At 38.9% G+C, this 24509-nt stretch overlaps 3 protein-coding genes across 6 annotated transcripts in view; 1 reads left to right on the plus strand and 2 right to left on the minus strand.

The window, feature by feature from the left end:
• Positions 1 to 17205, minus strand: part of adck1 (aarF domain containing kinase 1) — a 39872-nt gene extending 22667 nt beyond the window's left edge. Inside the window, exons 1-3 of one of the 3 annotated variants that reach the window (XM_015010642.2) lie at positions 17136 to 17205; positions 16025 to 16163; positions 15007 to 15090 (exon numbers count right to left, since the gene is read on the minus strand). In XM_015010642.2, the coding sequence (XP_014866128.1) occupies positions 15007 to 15090; positions 16025 to 16156 (216 nt within the window). In that variant the 5' untranslated portion in view covers positions 16157 to 16163; positions 17136 to 17205. The other 2 variants (XM_015010627.2, XM_015010634.2) reach the window with 2 other exon arrangements.
• Positions 17206 to 18542: 1337 nt separating this feature from the next.
• On the minus strand, positions 18543 to 20309 carry slirp (SRA stem-loop interacting RNA binding protein). Its single transcript, XM_015010677.2, has 4 exons — positions 20194 to 20309; positions 19250 to 19308; positions 18977 to 19084; positions 18543 to 18868 (listed from the first exon to the last, which is right to left on the minus strand). Exons 1-4 carry the CDS (start codon positions 20258 to 20260, stop codon positions 18800 to 18802), a joined length of 303 nt encoding a protein of 100 aa, XP_014866163.1. The 5' UTR covers positions 20261 to 20309; the 3' UTR covers positions 18543 to 18799.
• A 23-nt stretch (positions 20310 to 20332) lies between these two features.
• alkbh1 (alkB homolog 1, histone H2A dioxygenase) lies at positions 20333 to 23552 on the plus strand. Of its 2 annotated transcripts, none has more exons than XM_015010655.2 (6): positions 20333 to 20476; positions 20686 to 20794; positions 20925 to 21087; positions 21989 to 22079; positions 22375 to 22568; positions 22652 to 23552. In XM_015010655.2, exons 1-6 carry the CDS (start codon positions 20333 to 20335, stop codon positions 23091 to 23093), a joined length of 1143 nt encoding a protein of 380 aa, XP_014866141.2. In that variant the 3' UTR covers positions 23094 to 23552. The 2 variants fall into 2 exon arrangements, with proteins under 2 accessions (XP_014866141.2, XP_014866151.2); XM_015010665.2 differs by having other exon boundaries at positions 20415 to 20547.
• The last annotated feature ends 957 nt before the right edge of the window (positions 23553 to 24509 follow it).

Below are 24509 nucleotides of genomic sequence, written 5' to 3' on the forward strand. Positions count from 1 at the left end.
GCAAAACAAACAAATACAAATAATATTTATAAAGATTTAAAAGTAAAGTAAAAAGTGCACTTAATGGACTTAAGATAAAAAAAAATGAAATAAAAATCCTATGGGCTTTGTTCTTCATTAATCTGCATAAGGGCCTCTATCAGAAGGCCTTTTGATTCTGGAACCATATTGTGAGCAGAGCTTTCAGTTAAATCTTTACCGCAGCTCTGGAAAATGTTGCATTCAGATGAGATTAAATTAAACTGTATGAACCTTGCAGCTTGTTATCATGATTACTTGTTCACAGAAGATTATGTCATCATCGTGTCAGTCTGATCAGCAGCCTTGAAGGGGCGAACTTTAAAAGCTTGTGACTGAAAACGCGTCCTGGAAGCTGATCAGACCCAAAGTGACGTCGACTCGTGGTTCGATCATCAGATCGATCGCTGCTCTTCCTCTTCTCTCCTCTCCTCCAGTAATCAGTCGGCTTTGTTGGATGAAGGCGGGCGCTCGGCTTGAGGATGACATCACCATGGCGATGCAGCTCCCTGAAAGCCAGAGGGGGAACGCTGCTTGGGGATAGGCTGGCACCCGCCGCCGCCCACCACCTCAACACATGCGCAATCGAATAAAATGGACTATTAGCGATTGAGACACGAGGGTTAATTTGTGAGAGACACGGGTTGGTGCAGAATGCCTCACAGTGTTTCCACACTCATTCTCCGCACTCAGATGGTGATTTGAAGGAAAGAAACAGCTGCAGGAGTCTGATGGCGGGATGGATACAAGGCTGAGGCAAAAGACAGGATGAAAAACAAAGAATGAAATCCCCAAAAACTGGTACCTTTAAAAGCCTCAAATACTTTAAATCAAAGCATCATTTTGATTATAAGCAATAAACAAAAAATCTCTAGAGCAGGAAGTCTGCAACTGCTTGATTAATTGGTATCCATGGGATTCAGCTCTTCAGCTGCCAAGGAAAAATAGTTTTAACTCTTCTCCTGATTCATCTGCAGATTCATAAAACGTGATAGTTTAAAGAAGACTGGATCTTTTTTTTTTGTCTGTGTGTTTATTCTGTTTCTGTTCAAACATGGGGACCTCGAGGCCAGCTCCCTGTGGAGCCTGACGGTGGATGGTCTTCAGCTGCCATTAAGCACAGATGGCAAATTGTTTTCTAGGAGTGCACCCCACCTCCTCCTTGTTTTGTGCACTTTGATAGTGTTGAAGGGTAAAGTCAAGAGACGGAACACACTGGGCAAATCAGTTCCAAACAGATCCTCACTACAGCGATGTGTTCGATGATCTAAACTCATCTTAACGATAAAATAAACCTCAAATTAGTCTAAATATTAAAGGTTAGATAGAAAAAATAGGTACCTGATATTATCAGAAGTAAGAAGCAAAAATACAACAACATGAATTTACTATATAACAAATAAATCTGGAAACACGTTAAGAATGCAACTCTTTGTCTCAAGAGTCAGAGGGGTGGACATGTGTGCAGCTGGAAAGCAGAGAGCAAGCTCCAGCTGCAGTAATTGATTTCTGCAGCCTCACCACGACTAAATGACTGGGATTAGTGGACTATGAACAAGACCTATTTATTACTGGGATGCTCATGATTAGCTCGTTACTCAGTTCACTGGGGCTCATCTCTCCGCCTGTCACTGGGGAGGGGAGAGGCTGTGCAGTGTTTGTGCTGAGATTTAAGCCTGTACGGTCAATAAGGCCTTGGCTACAAGTATTATCCAGGCAAAGCAACTCTCAAAGAGTCCTCCTGCGGTTAATGCACATGCTCTGCTGCTCCAGATGATATTAAAAATGCATTTATTCTAACAAAGCCCGCCAGAAACATGGCAAATCGAAAAAAGTTTTAAAGCCATTTGTTATGTCTCCGAGCCGTCGCAGTGTTGCTATGATGCAGCTTTCTCGTCGTAATATCCTGAGAACAGCCAGGATGTGGGATTCAGGGGAAACTGTCTGGGAAGCAAAGAAGCGAGAGGGCACAGAAAGATGGAGGGTGCTGATTTTTCTAACAGCAGGCACAGTTAATTTCATGCTCTGCATTTTATCGTCATGCCCGAGTGGTGGTGCCTGGTGCTGGAAGAACGGCAGAAAGACTCTCTGCCATGAGGCGGTGGACGCTACGGATCAGTAAAAACCAACCAAGCTTCCAACAAATACAGAATACACTCCAGAAAGCCACCGTTACTGGTTAGTACAAATGCTTCCTCACCACGAGAAATATTTGGAATTGGTGGAACTAAATTATACTCTCAACCCTCATTATTAGGTCCACCAAATACTGAGGCAGTTTCTTTTTCACTTCACCAGGCTTGCTCACATCTTAGCAGGGATTTTGGTCCATACCTTTGTACCAAAATAAGCTTTGCTTTAAAGGTTTAAAGTCTCCTTCTTGGCAAGTTAAAGATTAAGTTCTCTCAAAGGATAGAGCTTCGTCACACAGAGGTAAAGGCTTTACGCTTGTATTTTTTAGTTTTAATGATTATGGCTACAGGTACGGAAAAGCCAAAAATTAGAAAATTAGAATATCACATTAGACCAACTAAAATTGATGTTTTAAGCACAAATATCAGGCTTCTGAAAAGTGTTTACATTTCTATGCACTCAGTACTTGGTTGGGCCTCCTCTTCTATAAATTACTGCATCAATGTACCATGGCATAAGGGATATTGACTTGTGTCAGTACTAAGGTACAATGAAAGCCTAGACTGCTTTGATAGCTTCAGGTTATCTGTCTTGTTGGGTCTGGTGTCTCTCATCTTCCTTTTGACAATACACCATAGATTCGCCATGGGGTTCAAGTTCCGTTTAATGAACAATCAAAAACAGGAACACCATGGTTATTGAACCAGCACCTTTAGCAGTGTGAGCAAGGTTCAAGTCCATCTACTCTAGAATTTTCTGGTAGATGGCTGCATTGACTGTGGACTTCAGAAAACACAGTCGGCCAACACCAACAGTTGACATGGCATCCCAAAGCATCACTGACTGGAAACCTCACACTGAACTTCAGGTAATGTAAATTTCATGCCTTTCCACTAGTCCTACAGAGCCTGGAACCTTGATTTCCAAATGAAATGCAGAATTTGCTTTCATCTGAAAGCAGGGCTCCAGACCATTGCACAACAGTCTACTTCCTTTCTCCTCATCACAGGTAAAACACCTCTGACACCGACTCTGGTGCAGGAGAAGCTTGATAAGGGGAATGCCACATTTGTAGCAGATGTCAAGATTTTGTCTGTGTGCGGTCTCTCGTCTGGAATGGATTTTACTAGACAATCCTCTCAAGGCTGTGGTTGTCCCCGTGGTTGGTGCATCTTTTCCTACCGCACTTCTGCCTTCCACTCAATTTTCTATTAATTTGCTTGGAACTCTGTGAAGAGCCGTCTTCTTCAGCAATGACATTTTGGTGCATACCCTCATTGAGAGTGGTGTGGATGGCTGTCTTCTGAACATCTGTCGAGTTAGAAGTCTTCTCCATGATTGTGTGATCTAACACACATGAAAATGTGTCTCTCCATTTAACACAATGGCAGGGAATGATTAGAAGTTTAGAGAGCCACCTAAACTGTTTAAGCATATTAGTAACTGACCTGAAAAAAGAAAAGGTTTTGTCTTATTAAATGTAGGACAGAATTTTGTGTGCTCAGAAATGGTGCAAATATCCATGGATGTAATTTATTTAGTGAGATATGCCTTGCAGTCTTTCTTGGGCAGAATGACATCTCTATAATTGATTTTATTATAGAAGATTTTATGAGAATAATATGAGAGTTTTATCAGATGTTTGCAATGTAGCTGTCCAGTGACCTTTTGTTTCCAGCTGTGTTTGATGTCTGTGAAATGAGCGCTATGATTAGTTGAATGTGTTGTGAGCAGGAACTGCGTGTGCTTCTGCAAATCTCCCCAGAGAACAGTTTGTTAAGGTTGCAACTCTCAGACAATACATGTCTGTGATGTCAGAAACAAATAAAAGAGACAAAGGCAATTATTTTGTTTCCCCTTGCTAAGTTGCACTGACATGTTTTCAATTTATTTGCCTCCACAAACTAAATAATTTCCTTATTGGCTGTTCTATGTTTAGAATATTGCCGTTGTCTTAATTTGCTCCATCACAACAACATTTTCACACCACTGCTGAACTAAGGTTGAACCTTTAAGCTTTAAATCATGAGGGTCAGAGTAAGAATCCTCTTTTTTTGTTACAGTTAGAGTAAGAATTATATTTTTATTATGTTGCAGACAACATCCTGGATTCCTTTACAAATGGTATTTTGAATACAAATCATATACATACGAATTCCAGTAACTCTTGAAATGCGAAACCTCAGGCAGCAGCTTGTTTTGTTACCCATTTAAAACAATTTCCTGTAAACCCCAATCATCAGGCTGAGATTTAACTCCTCCTTCAGTTTCTCCTCATTTTTATTCACAGCAGTAAACAGGGATCATCACTGCTGTGGCTGTCTGGCTTTAAACACATTCATGAAGCAAACACAAAAAAGAAATTATTGCTTAGAAACAAAAAACAGGATTAAATTGGTCTAGGCTTCACCTAAAAACAGCAATGACAGAGACAAATTGTAAACACAACATCTCTAAAGAATAGCCAACTTTAGTGACTTTTTTTAGGTCACCATGGAAACAAGCATGTCCAAACAATGTATCTCACCTCAATGTACTTGATCAAACCATTTTTTTAATGATCTTAAACATTTCAGCTTCATCAACACATTTCTTGATATGTAATCCAACAGTGAGGTGTTCAGGTTTAAGGGAGTGGGGAATTTGCCTAATTAAATTATCCTGCACATCATGTTGCAGTGCAGTGGCCACTCCTTTAAAAACACAACATGGTGTGATTTCTGCGGCACCCTGCCAGATGCCGCGGGGCTCGTCTTCTCTGGTTGGCACACAGCAAAACAAAAAAAGAAAAAAAAAAAGGAAAAACGAAAAAAAACAAAAAAAAAACAGCGACAGTGAAATGGAGTATTTACGCCGCTGTTACTGCTGGAGAGCAGCTTGTCAGCCATGATGTAACCACAGCAGGCAGTCGGGAAGCAAATGTTAAACGCTCCCTCCTCTCAATCATCCCTCAAGGATTTTTCTGCCTCGGACTTGTTTGGCTGATAAGCTGCTGCCATGAGCACGTCAAGGTCAGCAGTTATCTGGCCCCACCCCGTATTTACATAGCTTGCCCCTCACTAGAGCTAGAGCTCCAGGAGTGGTGGTGGACCCTTATCAGGGCTGAGCACAGCCCCTTTCCCCGTCATAATGACCTGACTGATGCAGTCACTGCTGACATCTGCTGGTGGAAACATCTGAGTGCAACACCACAAGAGATTTGCACTGTAACGTCACTCTTTTTAAACTAAAGGATCGAAACGCTAAATCCAAGTCTTAAAAAAAAAAAAAACAGTCTGAAGAAGAGTTGCACAACATCAGTATAACAATTTACAATTGACATTATTTAATAAAAAATAACATTTTCGTGACTTCTTTTTTTTCCTTCATCCCAATGTCCCACATGTGTCTCCTAGTGAGCACTGGGACCTCAGCTACTAAAACATATACAAGTTGTGGGCATCAAGAGAATTTACATTGACAAATAGAGATGGCTATAATACAAAAATATAAGTAAATCATCTTGATATGTCAACTTTCAACATCAGAATTTTCACAATAGAATTTTTTTTTTTTTAAAAACATTATTTCTGACCAAATATTTTCATATGTTTTGTTATTAATTTATTTCTAACGTTGCGTCATTCCTGATCCCGTTTCTAACCTTAGTTGATATTTCATTGCCGATAACTGTTTGCATCAGCCTACAGGTCGCTCCAAAGCAGAAAGGCAGTCAGTTCTGGCCCAAACCATTGGAAGACTGGGTGATTCTGATTCTTTACACTGAGACGACAACTTTAATAAGGCAAGCGGAAAACCTTGTTAGATCATTTACAGCATGAATTTAATTATTCTCAATTTTGTGTATTAAAGGGGAGGTGGATATTATGTAAAATCTACATTTCTGAGCTTGAAATCATGTTAGAATGTTTTTTCCTCATTAAACACATAACCAAAGTGTTGCTTGGGTATTAAAAAGATTTCTCTGTTTGAGAAATCTTTTAATTTCCCTTGAAAGCCTTTCAGGGGTCCCTAAGCCCCTGCTCCTACAAAACAACGCCTATTTCCTCCTTAGTGCTTCAGTCCCCAGCTGAGATCCCGCCCCACTGAGAATCCCCTCCTCACACCTCCTCCACACAGGTCCACCAGACTAGTGGCAGCAGCAGATAACAAACACCTGGTAGAACTGCACGTCTGCTGAACCTTTCATACAAAGTACTTATTTATCCGATGCTCCTAACATCTATAAATGACACAATGGAGAAGCACTGTTGTGATGGCATATCGGAAAGAGTAAGAGTTTCTCAAAGAGACAGCCAATGTCAACGTATTATAGATGGTTATGTTGTGAAGTCAAATTTATTTTAATTTACTTTTTATATATACACAGCATTTTAATAATAACTAAAGATAACAAATACTTATCTGTGCTATAAAAATGGCAATATGTGCATGTAAAACATGCACATATTGCACTGATTGGTTGGTTCTGATACCAACCAATCAGAAATGGAATTGGGGTCACATTCAGCAAACCAAAGCAAATCTAATCACAAGCCGCAACCAAAACATGACCGTTTTCACTTTGCTAGTTTTCTAAAACTCTTAATCGTCCCACTGAATGAAAGAGATTCAAGGTTTGTCCCCATCGATTGATAATGAAAATGAATTGTATAGGTTGCAAAGCTTTCTAAGTTTTAAAATTACAGAGATTAATTAATGATGAATTTGACATAAACTGATATTTAAAAAATGCTTAAGCATAACCTAAAAAGGCCACGAGCTTCTCATCTTTTGGAGATCCCAATGTTGGACTTACATTTTACTAACAGACAGAAAGAACTGCACCTCCCAGCATGGATGACACACCACCAATGTTAAGTCACAAAAGCTATAAAAGACAGAAACCCCCCCTCACATCACTGGCCAATTCCTGGGGATAAAGACCGTAATAGGGGCACAACACAATGTGGACAACTTTTCTTATAACCTAAAGCAAACTAAAGGAACAAGCAAGATTACTGACAGCATTGATATTTTAACAAATAAAACATACAGTAAAGGCGCTCACTATTGAAACATCTCTTAAACTTGTTTATCGGCACAATGGCCAATGCTCAGACTTGACATACCACTGAAAAACATTACTACGAGTTCTTGAAAAAGAACATCATGTTAAAGCAAATGAAAACTACATGAAAGAGAAAGGGTAGAGGTTTAAACATTCCAATTCAAAGATCTCCCAAGGACCAGGTCTGTGTCTTTCTTTCATTGTTATTGATTTCTCTGCAAGTGCTTCTAATTGATTTCCAGCCATTCAGTATTCAAATGCATTTACATTAAAAAATAAACATCAGCTTAAATCTGAAATTCTGCCTTCTAATACTGCAATTTTGCATATAATAATGTTAAACAAAAAACTAACAAACAGTCCTGATCTGGACTGACTGGTTATATAAACGACCACTGATTAGATGATCTTGTGCGGATGATTGCAGAGCCCTGCAGCAATTTGTAATCGTGTCTGTATTTTGTGGATAAGAGACTAAATCACATATGCAAAATATATAAAAAAAAAAAGAAAACAGTAGAGCTCAGTATCAGAAAAGCTGCTGATACAGAGCGTGATTTGTTGTTCTCTGGTGAAGTCACTAATCAGCATCAGCCGAGGCTCTGATTTCCTTCCCCTCGGTGGTTCTTTCATATCACAGTGACAACCTCAGACATATTCAGTGTAACGGGGGCAAAAAGCAGCGCTTTATCTTTAACCTTTGGGTGGTGCTCAGACAGAGGCTGCATAATGCTGTGCAGATGTGTCGAGTGAATCAGCGTTTTTGTTCTTTTCATCTCAGCCATGAAAAGCCACCTTCAAAATGGCTGCTTGCCTGAAGCTGCTCTGCCTCCTGCAGCTGAGGAGGCAAAGAGATCATTAGACGTCACTATCACCAGTTTATCGCATCTCGCTCCGTGCTTTGCCTTTCTCTCCATCAGATAAAATGAATTTAAACACCTGCAGTGTATCTTCATCTCCTTACGCCTTTAGTTTGTTTCAGTAATCTAATCCAAAGTCTCTCTCTTTGTATGCCATCACAGCATTTAGAGTTCATACTAGTTCATCATGGAAACAAGAAAACAATATTTTCTCCAACATCTGACGTACCAGTATTCTTCAATCTATTTTGACCAAGAATCACTATTATTACAGATGTAAGTTTAACCCAGAGGGATATTCCTTTCACCTGGAAAAAACTTCAACAAAAAATATTGTATCCACATTTTTAGTCAATGCCAGTAATTGAATTTAAAGAATTTATTTTACCATCCAATGTTATCTGAAGAAATTTAGACATCACATAAAAGTAAAACACTTGGAGGATGTTGGGTAAACTAAGATCTTATAGAAAATTAATCAGAAATCTGATTCCTACAGACCCTAAATGTGATGGAGAAGCTAAAGGTTTCAAGAGTGAATCGTTTAAAAGGAAATAAGAAAAATGGTACAGTCAAACCTGACAAGATGTGGTGCAAAAGATTTCAAAGTCAAATTGTGATAATTATGTAATAAGAAGTGTACAATCCCACCTTTGCTGCCTTTGTTTTTTTTGTTTTTTTTCTAGCGGTTAAAATCAATCAAAGATTGTCTAAAGAAATAAAGCAGACAATCATAATGTGATGTTAAGAAGCTCCAACCAGACTACACTCAGTTTTTCAACTAATTGAAATACCATCTCTGACAAATTCTTAAATAAGTAGCCTGCAATGCAAGGTCACAAGAACTTACTAATATATTAATAAAAAAAGCATACTTTCATATTTGCTTCAGACAAAGGTTTAGACATTGCAAGTGGGACATTGTTAGGATGAAGCCATTAGATCCTGTTTTGCAGTTGCAGAGCAGCTGCAACGTAGAGTGGGACCATTTATCTGAGGTTAAACATGAAAGAGGAACCACCGAGGGCACATTACACCATCTGAAATTAGTATCTGCTGCTGACTAACAAGGAAAAATGATCAGTATGAAAGTCAGGCCCCTTTTAGTCAAAAATTGGCAAATTGGTAATATTTTGGTGTGCTACAGGGGAAAGCTTGTGGCTTTGCTGGATGTGCAAATTCAACAATGAGTAAGATTTTGCTGAATGACTCGTATGCACTCACTTGCCAGAAAAAGAAGAGCATCCAGAAGGAATGGTCTGATTGGGATGTAGTTTGGTTGCCCTGCAGACATGCAGTAAGTATATAATTCCTTTGGGAAGGACTTGGCATTTAACAAAGTAGACAGATTAGACAGAATCCGCAACACCTACTGCAGTATGATAGAAGTTGTAATCTCTGCTGTGGTGTTTATGGTGAACCCATCCTCTAGCAAGCGTGGCTGTTGCTGATCAGAAATAAAAAGCTTTAGGAGCTGAAGGTTAAACACACGAAGATCCAGCTTTTAGCAAAACACATTCTGCTAATAGGACCAGCAGTAAAGAAGCAACACAAGGCAACATCAGGGTTTTGATTTGCAATTAGATGGCTTCTGTTGAAAATGGACAGTAGAGAGAACTAACAAGCAGCTTTATCTTTAAAACAAGGCGCCGTTCAATTACTGTATTTTCAAATCTCTATATTCAAGGCGAACGACCCCTCCCAACCTCGCCCGCAGGCCTCAGTCGTCAGTCATGCATTATTCATTTGTATTAAGTAAGCTACATTTAATTTCCCAATCATGTGTTGGCATGACTTGTAATGAGATGCTAATAGAAGCCTGTACAGCTGGAGAGCGAGAGAGTAGGAGAGAGACAACAGTGAAAGAGGACCAGGAGAGGGTTGCATAATCAGTGCAGAGATAAAGACCTATCTCCATCGCACAGCACTCTGTGACATTAATGGTGCTTCTGATGTGCATTTTAATCTGTCTGATTGTTTTGTCTTTGATTTGACTCACTGGCATGAAGAGCTGAAGGGCAGGTGGAATGACAAAAGAATAAAGGAAGGAGTGCAACCTGAGGATACCGCTGTAAACAAAATAAGAAATAATAAAATAGAAATAAAACAGGAAAACAAAATTAAGCTCACTTTTGTTGTTCTAGACCAGTTGGGATGTTTTACTTTGGAAGGCATTAAAAAAAAAAAAAAAAAACACTTTTACCCACCAAAATTCTTTGCACAGCATTGAGAAGTTCAAAGAAGAAAATATCAAGTTTGCAAAAATATAAGCGACACTAATTGAAATTATTTCAGTTGTTAGAGTAGACTATTAATAGTGGCTAAAAAGACAATCGGAAAAAAACCATTACCAATTTGAAATCTTTTACAGTTTTGTCTTTTCGCTATTTTACATTCACACTAGTGTTTCTAAAAAAGCTGGTTGACTTTTTATGTGATTCTATTATTCATCAAGCCCCTATAAATTTAATTTCTTTGTCTTAAAACTGCTAAAATTCAAACCAAATATAATATTTTGGCCAATATCCATTCAGGGACAGATTATGTAGTTAGGATATGAACACAAATGGGTTTTTTCACAGGACAGCGATACCAAAGACTTATCCAAATTGGCATTAGATTGAACACAGCAGGATAACGTTAACCCTCTGAAATTGCATTTCCAAACCCCTGACTTTTTAACAATTTAAAATCTATTGATTACACTGAAAGAGCACATCACCCCAATTCTAAAGTCCTTAATGGCTCCCGGTAGCCATACTTTTGCTAGTTTATAAATCACTGGACAGCTTACCACCAGAAAACATTAAAGATCTGCTGCTGTTGAATCAGCCTTCCAGACAACTCACATCTTCTGGGCAAAATTTATTCTGGATCCTCAGAATCAGAACCAAACATGGAGATGCAGCATTCAGCTTTCATGCTCCAATAACCTGGAACAAACCTTCAGTCAATGTAAAACAGCCGTAACGCTGAGTTATTTTTAATGAACACTAAAAACCCATTTGTTTACAGCTCCCTCTGACTGTTCTATTCATGATATTAATTGAAACATTTTAGTCCGTAGTCCAACTTTTCTTTATGTCGCTGCAATGCAAATTGTTTATGTTATCATGTAAAACACTTTGAAACATGGTATGCAAAAAACTTGGCTTGTCTTACTCAATTTTGAGGACCTTTTCAATAACTAACCAAAGGGTGTTTGAATCCAACTTTTGTCATCTCAGAAGAAGTTTTAATAGGGTTAGGAATGATTTTAAACTATATTTGACTAAGTCATTTAGTCAGCAGACTCTGATGAGATTCTATAGGCATGTTCCAGCTCTCATTTGGCAGACTTCAGAGTGTTCGCATGCTTGTTCTGTGATGCTCTCTAATTGGCTGTGAATGGCCCCTCGGGTTGCGCAGGGAAGCCTTTGATGAGGCTCTGAGACTGGCTGCTCAAGTGGCTTTTGAATCAAGCTCTTCAGGAGAGGCTGAAAGCAGCTGGCTGCATCGCCGAGCGATGAACATGCAGCCAGGATGACGAGGAAGAAGTGGAGGAGCACTTACAGCAGCTCATTAACCATGCAGTCAAACAAGTCAGAAAGAGGAAAATAATTTTAGAAGTCAGTGGGTGCTGACATAATGACTTCATCTGACACACAGGATTTACATGGTTTTAACCTGCTTTTTGATATTGACTGCCTGGACTATAGTAGATGATTTCATGAAGGATTAGGGATTCCGCAGGTCGTGTTTCTTTTTCTTTTTTTTCTTTGAACAAAACTACAAGACTTTCAGATGCAGTGCATCTACTGGACACCTAATTTTATGCCTAGTGATCTTTTTTTTTTTTACTTGGTTGACTTTGATCACATTTCTAAGTAAATAATGTCCAGTGTGTAACTGTGGAGAAATGCACAAACAATTAGATCTACAAGACAACTCTGCCGGAGGGCCGAACAAAAATGGTGTAAAACTCAACTTCACGTTTATTATGATATCTATAAAGAAAGACTATGTAACTATCACTCAACACTAAACATGCAAAGGAAGCTATTTTTGCAGATGTCATAAACAAAAACATGAACAAGCTCAAGCTTTGTTTACGACGGTTGACAGGCTCACAAACCCTCCTATGACGTTACCACCTGAATTTCAATCTAATGCTGTAAAACTGCAACAAGTTTTCCAGCTTCTTTTCAGGGGAAATTTAAAAAAAAAAATCAAAGGATTAATCTGCAGATCCACTCTAAAGCCAGTGCCAATGCTGTGTCCAAACAAAACAAATGCAGGAAAAATTACCTAATTTCAACAAGTTCATTATAAAACCCTTGAATAAATTATAAGTCAATTAAGCTCAAGTTCCTGCTGTCTGGATGTCCTACCCTCACATTTCTTTAAGAAAGTCCTGCCTGTTGTTGCTAATTATCTGATCCAAATAGTAAACCCATCGCTCTCTTCAGGTGTTTTCCCCCAGACTTTGAAAACAGCACTAATCAAACCACTGATAAAAAAAAAAAAAGAACAATCTGGACAAATCACTACTGCAGAATTACAGGCTGATCTCTGACCTTCCGTTCATCAGCAAAGTCACTGAAAAGCTGTTTAAACAATTAAATAACTTCCTAACAATAACCAACCGCTGTGACTCCTTCCAGTCTGGTTTCCGGTCTCACCACAGCATGGAGACTGGCCTAGTCAAAGTGTTTAATGATATCCATATAAATACAGACTGTGGGAGAACCACAGTGCTAGTTCTGTTGGACCTTAGTGCAGCTTTTGACACTGTTGACCACGACATTTTACTGAATCGACTGGAGACTTAGGTCGGACTCTCCGGTCCAGTGCTCAACTGGTTTGAATCTTACATAAAGAACGGGGATTTCTTTGTTTCAATCGGAAACTTCTCATCAGAGAGGTCAAAGGTCATATATGGGGTACCCCAAAGTTCAATCCTAGGACCCCTTCTTTTCAATATTTATATGCTCCCACTGGCTCAGGTTATAACAGGAAATAAGATTAGCTAACATAACTATGCGGATGATACACAGCTCTACATGATGATGTCACCAGGTGACTCTGAACCCATCCAATCACTGAACAGATGCTTAGAACAGATAAATGTGTGGATGTGCCAAAACTTTCTCCAGCTGAACAGAAACAAAACTGAAGTTATTATCTTTGGTTCCTAAAGAGGAGCGAACTAGAATCAATGCACAGCTTCAGTTATTACAACTGAAAACCAGCGATCAGGCCCGAAACCTGGGAGTAGTGATGGACTCTGACCTGAACCTCCAGAGCCACATTAAGACAGTCACAAAGTCGGCCTTCTATCACCTGAAGAACATCTCCAGGATTAGAGGACTTATGTCTCAGCGTGATCTAGAGAAACTCATCCATGTGTTTACCTTTAGTTGCATTGATTACTGCAACAGCTTCTTCACAGGTCTGACTAATGAATCAATCAAACAGCTGCGACTGATCCAGAACGCTGCTGCTCGCGTTCTCACTAAAACCAGGAAGATAGAGCACATAACACCAGTTTTAAAGTCCCAACACTGGCTCCCTGTAGCTCAAAGAATAGACTTTACAATACTGTTGTTAGTTTATAAATCACTGAACGGCTTAACATCACAATACATTAAAGATCTGCTGCTGTTGTCCCAAACTTCCAGACCCCTCAGGTCTTCTGGCTCTGATCTGCTCTGCATCCCCAGAACCAGAACCAAACGAGGAGAAGCAGCATTCAGCTTCTATGTACCACAAATCTGGAACAAACTTCCAGAAAACTGTAAAACAGCTGAAACACTGACTTCCTTTAAATCTTGACTAAAAACCCACCTCTTTAGATTTGTATTTGAAACCTAATCAATTACAAATTTAACAAGGGCACTTGACTTAATGTAATGTTTTGATTGTTGATTCTATGTTGCATGACTTTGTGTTTTTGTGTTTGTTATGATGTAAATCACTTTGAAATGCCTTGCCGCTGAAATGTGCTATACAAATAAAATTTGATTGAAATAGTTGATTTGTAAAGGGTTTTTTCCCCCCAAAAAAATAAGACAAGCTTGTGTTTTCTTTTTTACAGGATGAAGCAGACTTTATTAAGTCATTGACCTATTATCTCTACCTGTGGTCCTTTGAGTCTGCTGCAGAAAAACTCAAGAATGAGCTGCAGCTCTGAAGCCTCACCTCTTTGACTTCAGGATAATTAGGAGCTGAGCCTCCTCCCTGGAATAAATCAGCAACATGCATTAATTCTAATCAGCGTGTTCAGTCGGGCTTGACCGGCGCAGCCCGAGGGGCAGGAGCACTTGTCTGAGTGTTTGAGTCCCATCCATGTGGCCAGCCATGCTGAACCATGCTCTTCAAGGTTCACTGCAGAGTTCCTGCACCATCACCAGCAGTAGCAGAGCAGGTTGTTTCTGCAGAGCTCACCTGAATAACCCTAGCTGACCTTTTTGACAAACACTTGCAGGAATGATGCATCTCATCAGGAGACGGTTAAACTCACCATGCAAACTGCTGATGAACAAATATATATATATATATATATATACTTTTTTTTTGAGAAACACTGATGTAGGAGCAAGTTCAGTTCTAGATTGTTATAAAAAATGTAACATTGATGTGGGTTATTAATGGTAGATGTTGCAATGACAATATCACAATACATAAATACATTCATTCCAAATGTCTCTGTGGCCTTTAGCATCTTGGATACAGTAAGAGTCATCACAGACGTCATAGTCCAGAGCAGAAAATCATAAAAATACACCAATCAGGGATGATTGCCACTCTTATCCAGAAGATGGCTCTACATGTTTTATTCCTTTTTTCTTGAGTGCTATGGCAGAAAATAAGTAGGCAGAGAGACCATCTAAAGGACTCCACACCAAAGTAGATTATTTCACTTATTTTATAAGCTAATCAATTTCTAGAAAAACTAATTCTTACCTTGGACTTGAGAGTCCAGTAATCCTCTGTGCCGTACTCCACATGTCTGAACGCTGTCAGATAGTCGTAGCTGATCACTGCTGTCTGCAAACACAAGCAGAAAGGGGTGAGGAAATTCTATGCAGCTTTTTTTGCGACATTAAACCAGAAGGTCTTCTAGATTAGGTGAACATGTGTTTAAGACTTTAAAAATATCTGTGTTGAGTTAAAGTAGTTTTGCATCGCTAAAAGCAGGTTTATGTTCCAAGCAAACAGTCCAATTTCAAAGCTACATCTCATCAGAGCTGTTTGATCCTTTTACAAATATTTAGTCCCAATGAGAAGATCTTAAAGACAATAATGTGTAATGCAATGCCTTACCTATACACTAGTGGCTTATACCGTCACATACACTAATCATTTTTCTGCTAAAAATCATATCACACGTTGGAGTTGTGAATGCATGTTGTAGTCCAGATCTCAGCTTAAAGACTGCTTCTTATTCTCAGTATGTCCCAACTGAAAGTGCAAACATTCACCTTGACCTTTATAACCCCAGAAAAGCCCTGAAATCACCCAGCTATATGTTCTTAGTGCAGTCAAAGGAATCAACCCAGAGGGAATCAGGCTTTTGCAGAGGCAAGCCCTAGACTCTGGAATAACCTGCCTCCTGATATGCTGCAGCATCTATACAATCTATTAAAAAGTAAAAAAAAAAAAAAAAGACATTTGTTTTTCAAATTTGGTTTCAGTCCAATGGGGTCTTTTATGACGTTTCTCCTTGTTTTAGCATGTTTATACACACATTTAAAAAAGTGATTTATGCTCTTTTCTGCTTGTTTTAAATAGTTACATATCTAAAAAGAAACTATGTTATGACTGTTGTTCCATAAAGCTGGTTCACAGAGCTCATCCAACCTACAAACAAAAAATTAACAAATGAGCAATAACCTTTTCTGCCTACAGTCACTGTCTCTCAGAAGATGTGATCAAACTCAAATCAGACATACATGTGAGAACATTTAAGATGTGAACTTACGGCGGATGCTGCTCGTCCGAAGCGGATCACACTCAGGTCATTGAGGTCGAGCTGCCTGTTGTAGAGGTAGAACCCCGAGGAGGCGAACACTACTGTGGCCAGAGATGAGACTTTTAGGAGCCGGCCCGCCATTGGAGACCTGTAGAAGAAGAGGTCCAATTAGTTCACGTTTAAAGACATAAAAAAAGAAAACTGTATCTTTTTTGTAAAGATAACAGAGAAAGAATTAATGAAAATTGAAGATGCCAATAAAAGTCAGACATCAGTTTCTTTTTTGCACCACCACTCTGATCTTAAAGCACTTACACCACATGAAAATGTCACTCCTAAAAACTAATATTTTATGAAATTCTGCAAGACTTGGATTTTATAAGGAACTGAAACATGTGGTTTAGCTGCTGGTCATTTAATTTCATAATTTCACAAATATAGACAAGTAAAACATGTCCTCTGCGTATTGCGTATTAGATCTAAATGTGAGTTTTAGTTTTTGAACAAAAACTATTGGAAAATTAATAATAATAATAATAATAATGGAGGGGGAAAAAACGCAGATGCTTCCCGAATGGAATGTACCATGAATACGTCCTCCTTATTAAGGAACTAATTCCAGACTGTTTTAATACATTCACTGCATCCCATTCAAAGAGTTACTCATTTAAAGGATTTGTGTTTTTACGCATGCTGTCAGCTGAGCTTATATGATAAATGACAGATTGTACTCATGAGTGAAACCTACTCTTCTCTTCGGCACACCCCAAGTCGGAAGAGAGAGGCTCAGGTGTAAAATCCCACTCCTGATAAAAGCTCCTCCACTGCCGTCTAGCAGCGGGTCTCAAACACCATCTTTAAGTTGTGTTCTTCACGAAAGTACCATATTTAAAATGACACAAATAAGTTTCAGTCCGCTGGCAGTGTTGACTTGAACGCCTCTTGAACATCTGAGTTATGCAACAACTGTTTGGTGAGTGCTGTGAGAGTCGGAGCGAGCTAACAAAAACAGAAATCTGTCATACAAACAGACACGCACAGACACTTAGCTATCTGAACTTAGAATATCAACTTGGCTGAAAAATCAACCACAGCCTGCGCATCGCTCTCCTTCACTTACCGGTTTGATTTGCGACCTCTTAGCCGGGTTTTCGAACGAAAAGGAACTCTGGGTAATGTAGTTTCAAATAAAAAGGTAAGGAATTAATTCAGATTTATCATTAAGTCATAATAGCACCCTGAGGCATTAAGACTATACTCAAACTACAAAAATATTTTCCAAAGGTATTTATGTTAGTACAGTAGATTTTTACGTTTTCTTTTACGATGATTACGGCAGTTTTAAACTACATTTCTGGTGACCTTAGTGACGTATTAATATGCGTCTCGGTCAACAAAACGTATTCGCTACACCAGTGATAGATTCACATGAAGCTCGGAAACCCAAAGTGTCATTAAAATAAAACAAAACTGCTTTAGATAATACTAAAAATATCAACATATACGTAAAATGTATGCCTTATTTGGAAACACAAAATAATTTCGAATAACAAATAAAACATAAGATGTTCAATTTTGTTAAGAAGTGTTAGAAATATTCCTTGAAATGTTCTTATCAAATATGTTTTTTTAGATTAGGAGGGCAATTTATTACTTCCACACAAAAATGTAAAAAAAATAAAATAAAAAATAGGTGAGGAAACATGTTCTTACTTAATTCAAATTAGACAGGTGTTTGTTGTTTTCACATTTGTTCAGAAATGCAACAAATATTTATTTATTGTAAAAGAAAAACAAAATGCTTGATTTTGTTACAAGACAAATAAAAAATGTATTTCAAAACTGAAACTGAAACTAATGGACAAATATTAGTATTTGTCCATTCCTCTCAAAACAAATATTTTAAATAAAACATGGCATTTTGACAGCGTGAATGTTTTATTGTTGGGTTCACAAATGAATACATATTATCAAATGCAAAAAAGAAAAGAAAATTAAGTTCAAAATTCACTTAAAATATTAAAATGTTTGTGAAACGTGAGGGAGATACAGTGATTTAACGTAAAAAATTAAATACTGCATTCACTTCATGCAACATCCAAATTTTCACTTACCTGAGAATTTTGCAACAAAGGTCGAGTTAAGTATTTTATTTTTCTTTAAAAATATGTTAATAAAATTTCTCCAATATTAAGGTCAATTTATATAGTTTTCATGATACTTAGTTATCTTAGCTTGTACTTAGAAGGAAATAATAAAATTTTCCATATGCATAGTAATTTTTTCCCCTGGATTTAAAAAAAAATAAATAAATAAAATATGACAACATATGCACATGGGTTGCAGTGTCCAAGTGTACTTCATTGACCATTGGAGATTGACACCAGCACGCCTCACATCCCCAAAAGGAATATATTTTTTGTCAAATGATCGTGATTAAATGTAGATTTAATGTAAACTTTTCTGCCCCAGGAAAATGTATGCATCCATTACATGGAGAAACACTGACAATGAAAGAAAATCCAAGTAAAATAGCAATAAACATTTTTATTGATTAAAAACAACTGACAGTATGTGATGGAGAGCAATCTTTCTCACAATAAATACAGAATTTATTAGTCAAGCGAGTCTGAAAAATGAAATCTTTCCTGTCGTTGGATTCCATGCAGACACATTGAGCATGCTTCTGTCCGAATGGTTTATTCAGATGTAAAGCAGGAGGAATGAAGTATCCCAACAAAGAAAACATTTTTGGTCTCATCTGCTCAGCAGAACCACCAAGCTTCAGACAAAGTCTCCATCTTTGTTGGGCTTCTGTCCTTCAAAGGGACGTCTGTTCCTCTGAACAAAAAGCTGGAACCAAAGAATAGCATTGGTTAAATAAAGTGGGCTGGACTTTTTCTTTTCCATACTGAGACTAAAACCATTCATATTGGCTGTAAATCATGTCTAATAGTTTACCTTTGCTCCTTCCAGAATATGTGGGTCCTTCTGCAGCGCGTTGTTTAGTCCCTCCTCTGTGGAGAATAAAACCCAGCAGAACCCTTTATGGAAGCCGGTGTCTTTGTCCTGATCAAACACAAACATCACAGTCAAATAAAACCATAAAAGCAATGGCACATTTTTACAAAAAAAAAAAAAAAAAAAATTCTATCTTCATCATCTCAAAATGCACAAAGTTTAACATCTTGTTTTTAACCGTACTGAACTAAAAGCAAAGGAGTGAAAACTTACAAATGGAAGGGTGCACCTCTTCACTGCACCAAACTGTCCAAAATACTCCTTCATCTCCTCTGAAATATAAACAGATTGGTTGAGAATTCAGGACTCATCCTTTAACATCCTGAAGTTTACCAGACTTCAAGTTCATCTTAAACAGTAATATTGTCTGAAGTCTTTCAAGCCTGGCTTGGGTACAATCTTAAAATTATCCCAAATTTAAATGGGTTTTTAAAATTCATGGACTGGTCAAATCTAAACTGACTTTTTTATTTATTTATTTATTTTTTATTTTTTTATTATTACGTAGTGTTCAGTTTGAAGACAGACGTTTCCTCTCCGATTTTACAAAAGAAAATAAGTGTTAAAAGATAATGTGTTTAAAGGATGAGACGCCACTTAATGGGATGTCTATTATATAGCCAATGCCATTAAAGTTGGCAGCTGTTGATTATTAAGTATATTAAGTATGGGGCTGGAATTGTGAGTAAACTACCTGCAGTCAGACTTAGTTATAGAGTTTGAATGATGTGAAATACTCTATAACTCATTGATCTTAGGATCAATCTTCGAGCGATAGACTAATGTATCCCTCTTTTCCTCTTGGGTGGCAGATGTGAGGGTTTGATGTCAAGTTCTGCACTTGGCTTTCTTTCTAAATTGACAAGTGCTCACTTTGTTTTATATATGTATACAATTTGTTTTCGGACGTGGAAATTGATACAAGTACCCTGAACTACTAGTAAGAACATAGCTACAGAGGAAAAAAAATAAAAACAATTTATTGCAAAGTCCGACACATTAAAACCAGTCAACCACAGGCTGAGTTGACCGATCTGTCCTCACGTGTTACATCACAGGCAATTAAAAGCAACCAGAAAGAGATTTTTTTTTCTCCATTTACAATTTTCATAAAAATGCTACAAGTCGGCAAAATTGATAACAGGAAGAAGACTCACTGCCAGCTACAGTCCAGGGGATTTTAGTCACAAACACCTCCAACACTTTCTTAGCCGAGGCTGCCATCTTGTCTCCTTCTCCTGCAACTATGACCCCTGACGTATACAGGCACGTGATCCAACATGACTCAGTTACGTCATGGCCAAGATGGCAGCCTCCATGGTGGCAGAAAGCGGAGAGGATGTTTTCAGGAAAATGTTTAAGTTTTATAAAAGAAGAGATCCGCCTCCAGACTTAAGGGAAGTGACGGACTTCAGCAGCGGAGCAGCATCGGGAGGAAAGGTCTCTTGCAGGATCTATCTGCAAATATGTTTGAGTGAACTGACTAAACCTGAATTCTGATGGCCTTACAGGTTAAAAAAACTGTTCCAAAGTGATGCTGCTAAGTTTGAATACCTTAAAACAGAAAACAGAGTTCGAAGGATTGGGTGCTGAGAGAACAGTGGTAGTAATTTTGATATGTCTTGATATTTTTGTGTTAAAACGGCCAGATTGTTCCAGTAAAACTGGATCCAGCTGCTGTGAGTGATGAAGAGGCTGCCTGTGTCGGTTTGCAGCCCATCAGAGACTGGAGAGCTTTCGGACTGCAGGGATACCCAGGTACATGAAAACACTGTGGCTCTGAAGGAGGAGTTTCTTCTGGACTCCTGCCTTACAGTGGACCAGAAGCTCTGCATCGAGCCAATGCACAAGGTCAACTAACTTTAATAGTCCTCTGTGTCTTTTGTAGGCTTTATTTTCATCTCCAATCCTTTCCTGCGGGGCTCCCAGGCTTTCTGGGTTAGGCAATGTTTGAAGACATACCCTCAGAAACCGAACGTGTGCAACCTGGACATGCACATGTCACCCTCTGACACGCAGGACATCTGGGCCAGGAGTGTGCAAGCTCTGAGGTGGGAAAAGCTCAGACAGTAGTTTCATTATTTCACTAAATATTGTTAAGTAATGGGTGCTAGAATTTTGCTGCTGATAGTGTCAGCTTGTTATGTTAGTTCTGAGTTTTATTTTTATTATTTTTGTAGACTTTTATTCATAAGTGATTTTGATTGAGATGTTGCATGTTTGGACATTCATCCCTTACTTTCAGACAGATGATGTGTAACTGTGGTTACAAGGTATTGTTTGTACAACTGAGAGCAGCTGATTAGCATTTCAAAATTTCAGATAACACCTGAGCAGCGACTCCAAATCCCCCAGGAGTTGAAATGGAGGTTTCATGGATGCAGAGGGATCAGAATGGGCTCGGATCCCATTCCTGACTCCAACATATCTCTGTCAGTTTTCTGACAATGCGACCAGGCAGGTTTAAAGAGGCGCAGCAAAAGCAAATCGGGCGGATTAGCAGTGCTTGCCAACAACTGACGGTGTCGTTCAGGACATGTTACAGTGAAATATCGCTTCTGCTACCTGGAAATTGAGCTGTTATCGTTGTATGACAGCCATTGGATCTGTCATACAGCAACAATGTTTTCAGTCAGAGGTCTCTTTAGATTTGCTGAAATACCAACTAGTACTAAAGATCCTTCAATAACTCTTTGAAGATCGTTAGATGAGTTCCAACAATTATCCCCACTGGGATAAGTAAAATATTTTTTATTTGAATTTTCCCACCAGCAGATGGTGCTATAGTGAAAGAGAAAGCCCATGCTTGAAGAATCCCATTTTGGATGGATGGAAAGTCTGACAAAGCAATTTCCAGATTTTTTTAGAGTTCGCTCTAAAAAGTTGGTCTAAAGCAACTCATCCCTAAGCAGCCAGCATGCACTGACCTGAGTATATAAATCTTCTCCACAGGACTCCCGCTTCTGTAAAGAGACAACCAAAATCTCTACTAGAGAGGCTGCGCTGGGTAACCCTGGGATACCACTACAACTGGGACACTAAGGTGAGGTTGCAATGTACCTGCACATGACAGAGAAACATTTTTATCAGTAAAATTGTACATACATAAAATAGTGTCAGTGTTTGATCAAATGTTTTTTTGTTTTTTTTCTGATGGCTTAACCTTTAATAGTGTAATATTATCTATTTGCATTCCCATATTTAAGGTTGTCCAAATTGCCTCTACTTTTAGTTTACTTTAGAAGATCTGGCAGGAAATCTCAGAAATCATACATTAAAATAAAATTCCCTTAAATTTCCAGGAGCTTAACATATTCCCACTGTTTATGTGTTCCAAGACTTACTGTGCCAAAAGTTTCACGCCATTCCCGGCTGATCTGCACATGCTCTCCGAGCGGATAACAGCTGCCTGTGGCTTCCCGGGATTCAACTCAGAGGCAGCCATCCTGAACTACTACCGATCAGATTCCTCACTGGGAATCCATGTGGACGAGTCAGAGCTGGATCACTCTCGTCCTTTGCTGTCGCTCAGGTGAGAGGAAGAAACATAAACTGCCTCAAAGGTTCTGCAGGATTGTGGGAATGTTCTCAGTGACATGGTTTTGTTCCCCGCAGTTTCGGACAGTCGTCCATCTTCCTCCTGGGCGGCCCCCACAGACGAGACCCCCCCACTGCTATGTTCATGCACAGCGGAGACGTGATGTTGATGTCAGGACCGAGCCGGCTGCTGTATCATGCCGTCCCGCGGATTCTTCCGGCTCCGCCGCAGCGTGCGGCGCTTTTAGAAGAGCTCAGCTGTGCCTCGGGCCTGCAGACGGGCAGCGTCCTGGAGCCGGTGTCTCAAGAGGATTGGGATGTGTGTTCCAGGTATATTCAAAGCTCCAGAGTGAACATGACTGTCAGACAGGTGTTGGGATCTGGACAGAGCTTCCCAAAGGAGCCAATGTCCGCACTCCAAACGGGCGACGAGGGCCGGATGGTCGGGTGTCATGACGATGGAAACAGTGGGAAAAGGAAGTGGACATGCAGTGACCCTGTGGGGACGGTAGAGACGTGAAACACACACAGAGCTTTTTACATCTAAAGAAAGCCACTTCTGAAATGTAAATTTTCAGGCAATAAAATTAAAAGGTGTTTTAGAGTTCTCAAAAAGGTTCAGAAATTTAATTCCCAACCTATGAAAACTGTCTGCATCCTGCACAAAGCAGCTTAAAGGGATATTTATTTTTTTAATGTGTCTTTAAATATTTTAAAGTTACAGAAAGCCAAGTTTATTGCTACAGAATCAGTCAATCAATGACTGAAACGCTTCTCTGGTGCTGTTCAGCTCACCTCCATGGTGGACAAGTTTACACTACTAACTTGTGAAAGAGAAGTCTTGAAGGAAGAACTTGGAGAAATCAATAGGTTTATTTGTGTAATCAAATGTTTAATGTAGACTGTAGTAAAACTGAGTGACTATGAGTTGTGTGTGTGTGTGTGCTTCAATAAACGAGAAGCTTTGAGATGGATTAAAGCACGGCGTTGGCTTATATTCAGATTTAAAATTCCTCCCTCCCTTTTGCAGCTGCAGTAACTTATTTTCCACTAGGTGCCAGCAAATCACCAAAATAAAACCAGTAGTGGAGCAGCGCTTTGATTCGCAGTAAACCATGCAAAACCAAATATGAACTTATTTAATGTCTTGCTTATATAAATAAGTCTTCCATATGTCTAAACTGTGCATGTTTTTCATCTGTATTTACTTCTTTCTTGATTAGAATCAACTGAACAATGAATGTCTGTGGTTTCATCCAGTTTGACCAACAAAATGTGTAGAAAAAAAACATTCTCTAAGACAATCATCCTCAGATGATATTGCCATGTAGCTTTCCTTCTTGAATAACTGTATATAGGTTATATAAATATTTCTGACATGCTAAAGACTTAAAAATCGACTAAAAATGTTTACAAAAGTTTCTCTTTAATCAATACCAGAACATCTGCGTCAGTCCTTTAAATCTTAGCTCCTGTGCAAGCTCTGTTTTTTTTCCAAAGATTGTTCTGTTCATGTAATGAAAAGGGCTTTACTGTCAATGTCTGTTTTGCAGCCTGGACCTACACAAAGATGTGCTATATAAACTTCAACGATTTAGGTTGCATTTTTGTTGTATTTCAGGCGAAACGAGCATAAAACCCATGCAGGCATGCAAGGACATGTTCAGACCCCAAAGAGAGAGACCCCAGCAAAGTTTTAAGTGGGGGAATGTGCTAGTTGCAAACTACCACTTTGAAATAAAGCCTTCACTACCATGAGGGCGTCATGGCAAGGAAATGTATCCTTTCTCTATAGTCTCTCTACAGGTGTTCCCCACAGCGCTGTGCAGGGACGCCTCTTTGTTATGAACTCCAACTCTTCCTTTAAAACAAATCTCTGCTCCTTGTTTTTATTATGCCAATGCTATTGCAATGATGCCAGTTCTTATTCCAACTG

This window comes from Poecilia mexicana, unplaced genomic scaffold, assembly GCF_051168715.1.
Source record: "Poecilia mexicana isolate PSO_F unplaced genomic scaffold, ASM5116871v1 scaffold_22, whole genome shotgun sequence".
Classification (NCBI taxonomy): Eukaryota; Metazoa; Chordata; class Actinopteri; order Cyprinodontiformes; family Poeciliidae; genus Poecilia; species Poecilia mexicana.

Excerpts from the sequence above, each read along its gene's own strand:
- slirp (XM_015010677.2), bottom strand. The coding sequence starts at position 20,260 with ATGGCAGCCTCGGCTAAGAAAGTGTTGGAGGTGTTTGTGACTAAAATC. Across the intron at positions 19,309-20,193 it reads CCCCTGGACTGTAGCTGGCA|AGGAGATGAAGGAGTATTTT; the intron begins GTGAGTCTTCTT and ends TTTATATTTCAG. Across the intron at positions 19,085-19,249 it reads AGAGGTGCACCCTTCCATTT|GACAAAGACACCGGCTTCCA; the intron begins GTAAGTTTTCAC and ends GTGTTTGATCAG.
- alkbh1 (XM_015010655.2), top strand. The coding sequence starts at position 20,333 with ATGGCCAAGATGGCAGCCTCCATGGTGGCAGAAAGCGGAGAGGATGTT. Across the intron at positions 22,080-22,374 it reads ACTACAACTGGGACACTAAG|ACTTACTGTGCCAAAAGTTT; the intron begins GTGAGGTTGCAA and ends ATGTGTTCCAAG. Across the intron at positions 22,569-22,651 it reads CGTCCTTTGCTGTCGCTCAG|TTTCGGACAGTCGTCCATCT; the intron begins GTGAGAGGAAGA and ends TGTTCCCCGCAG.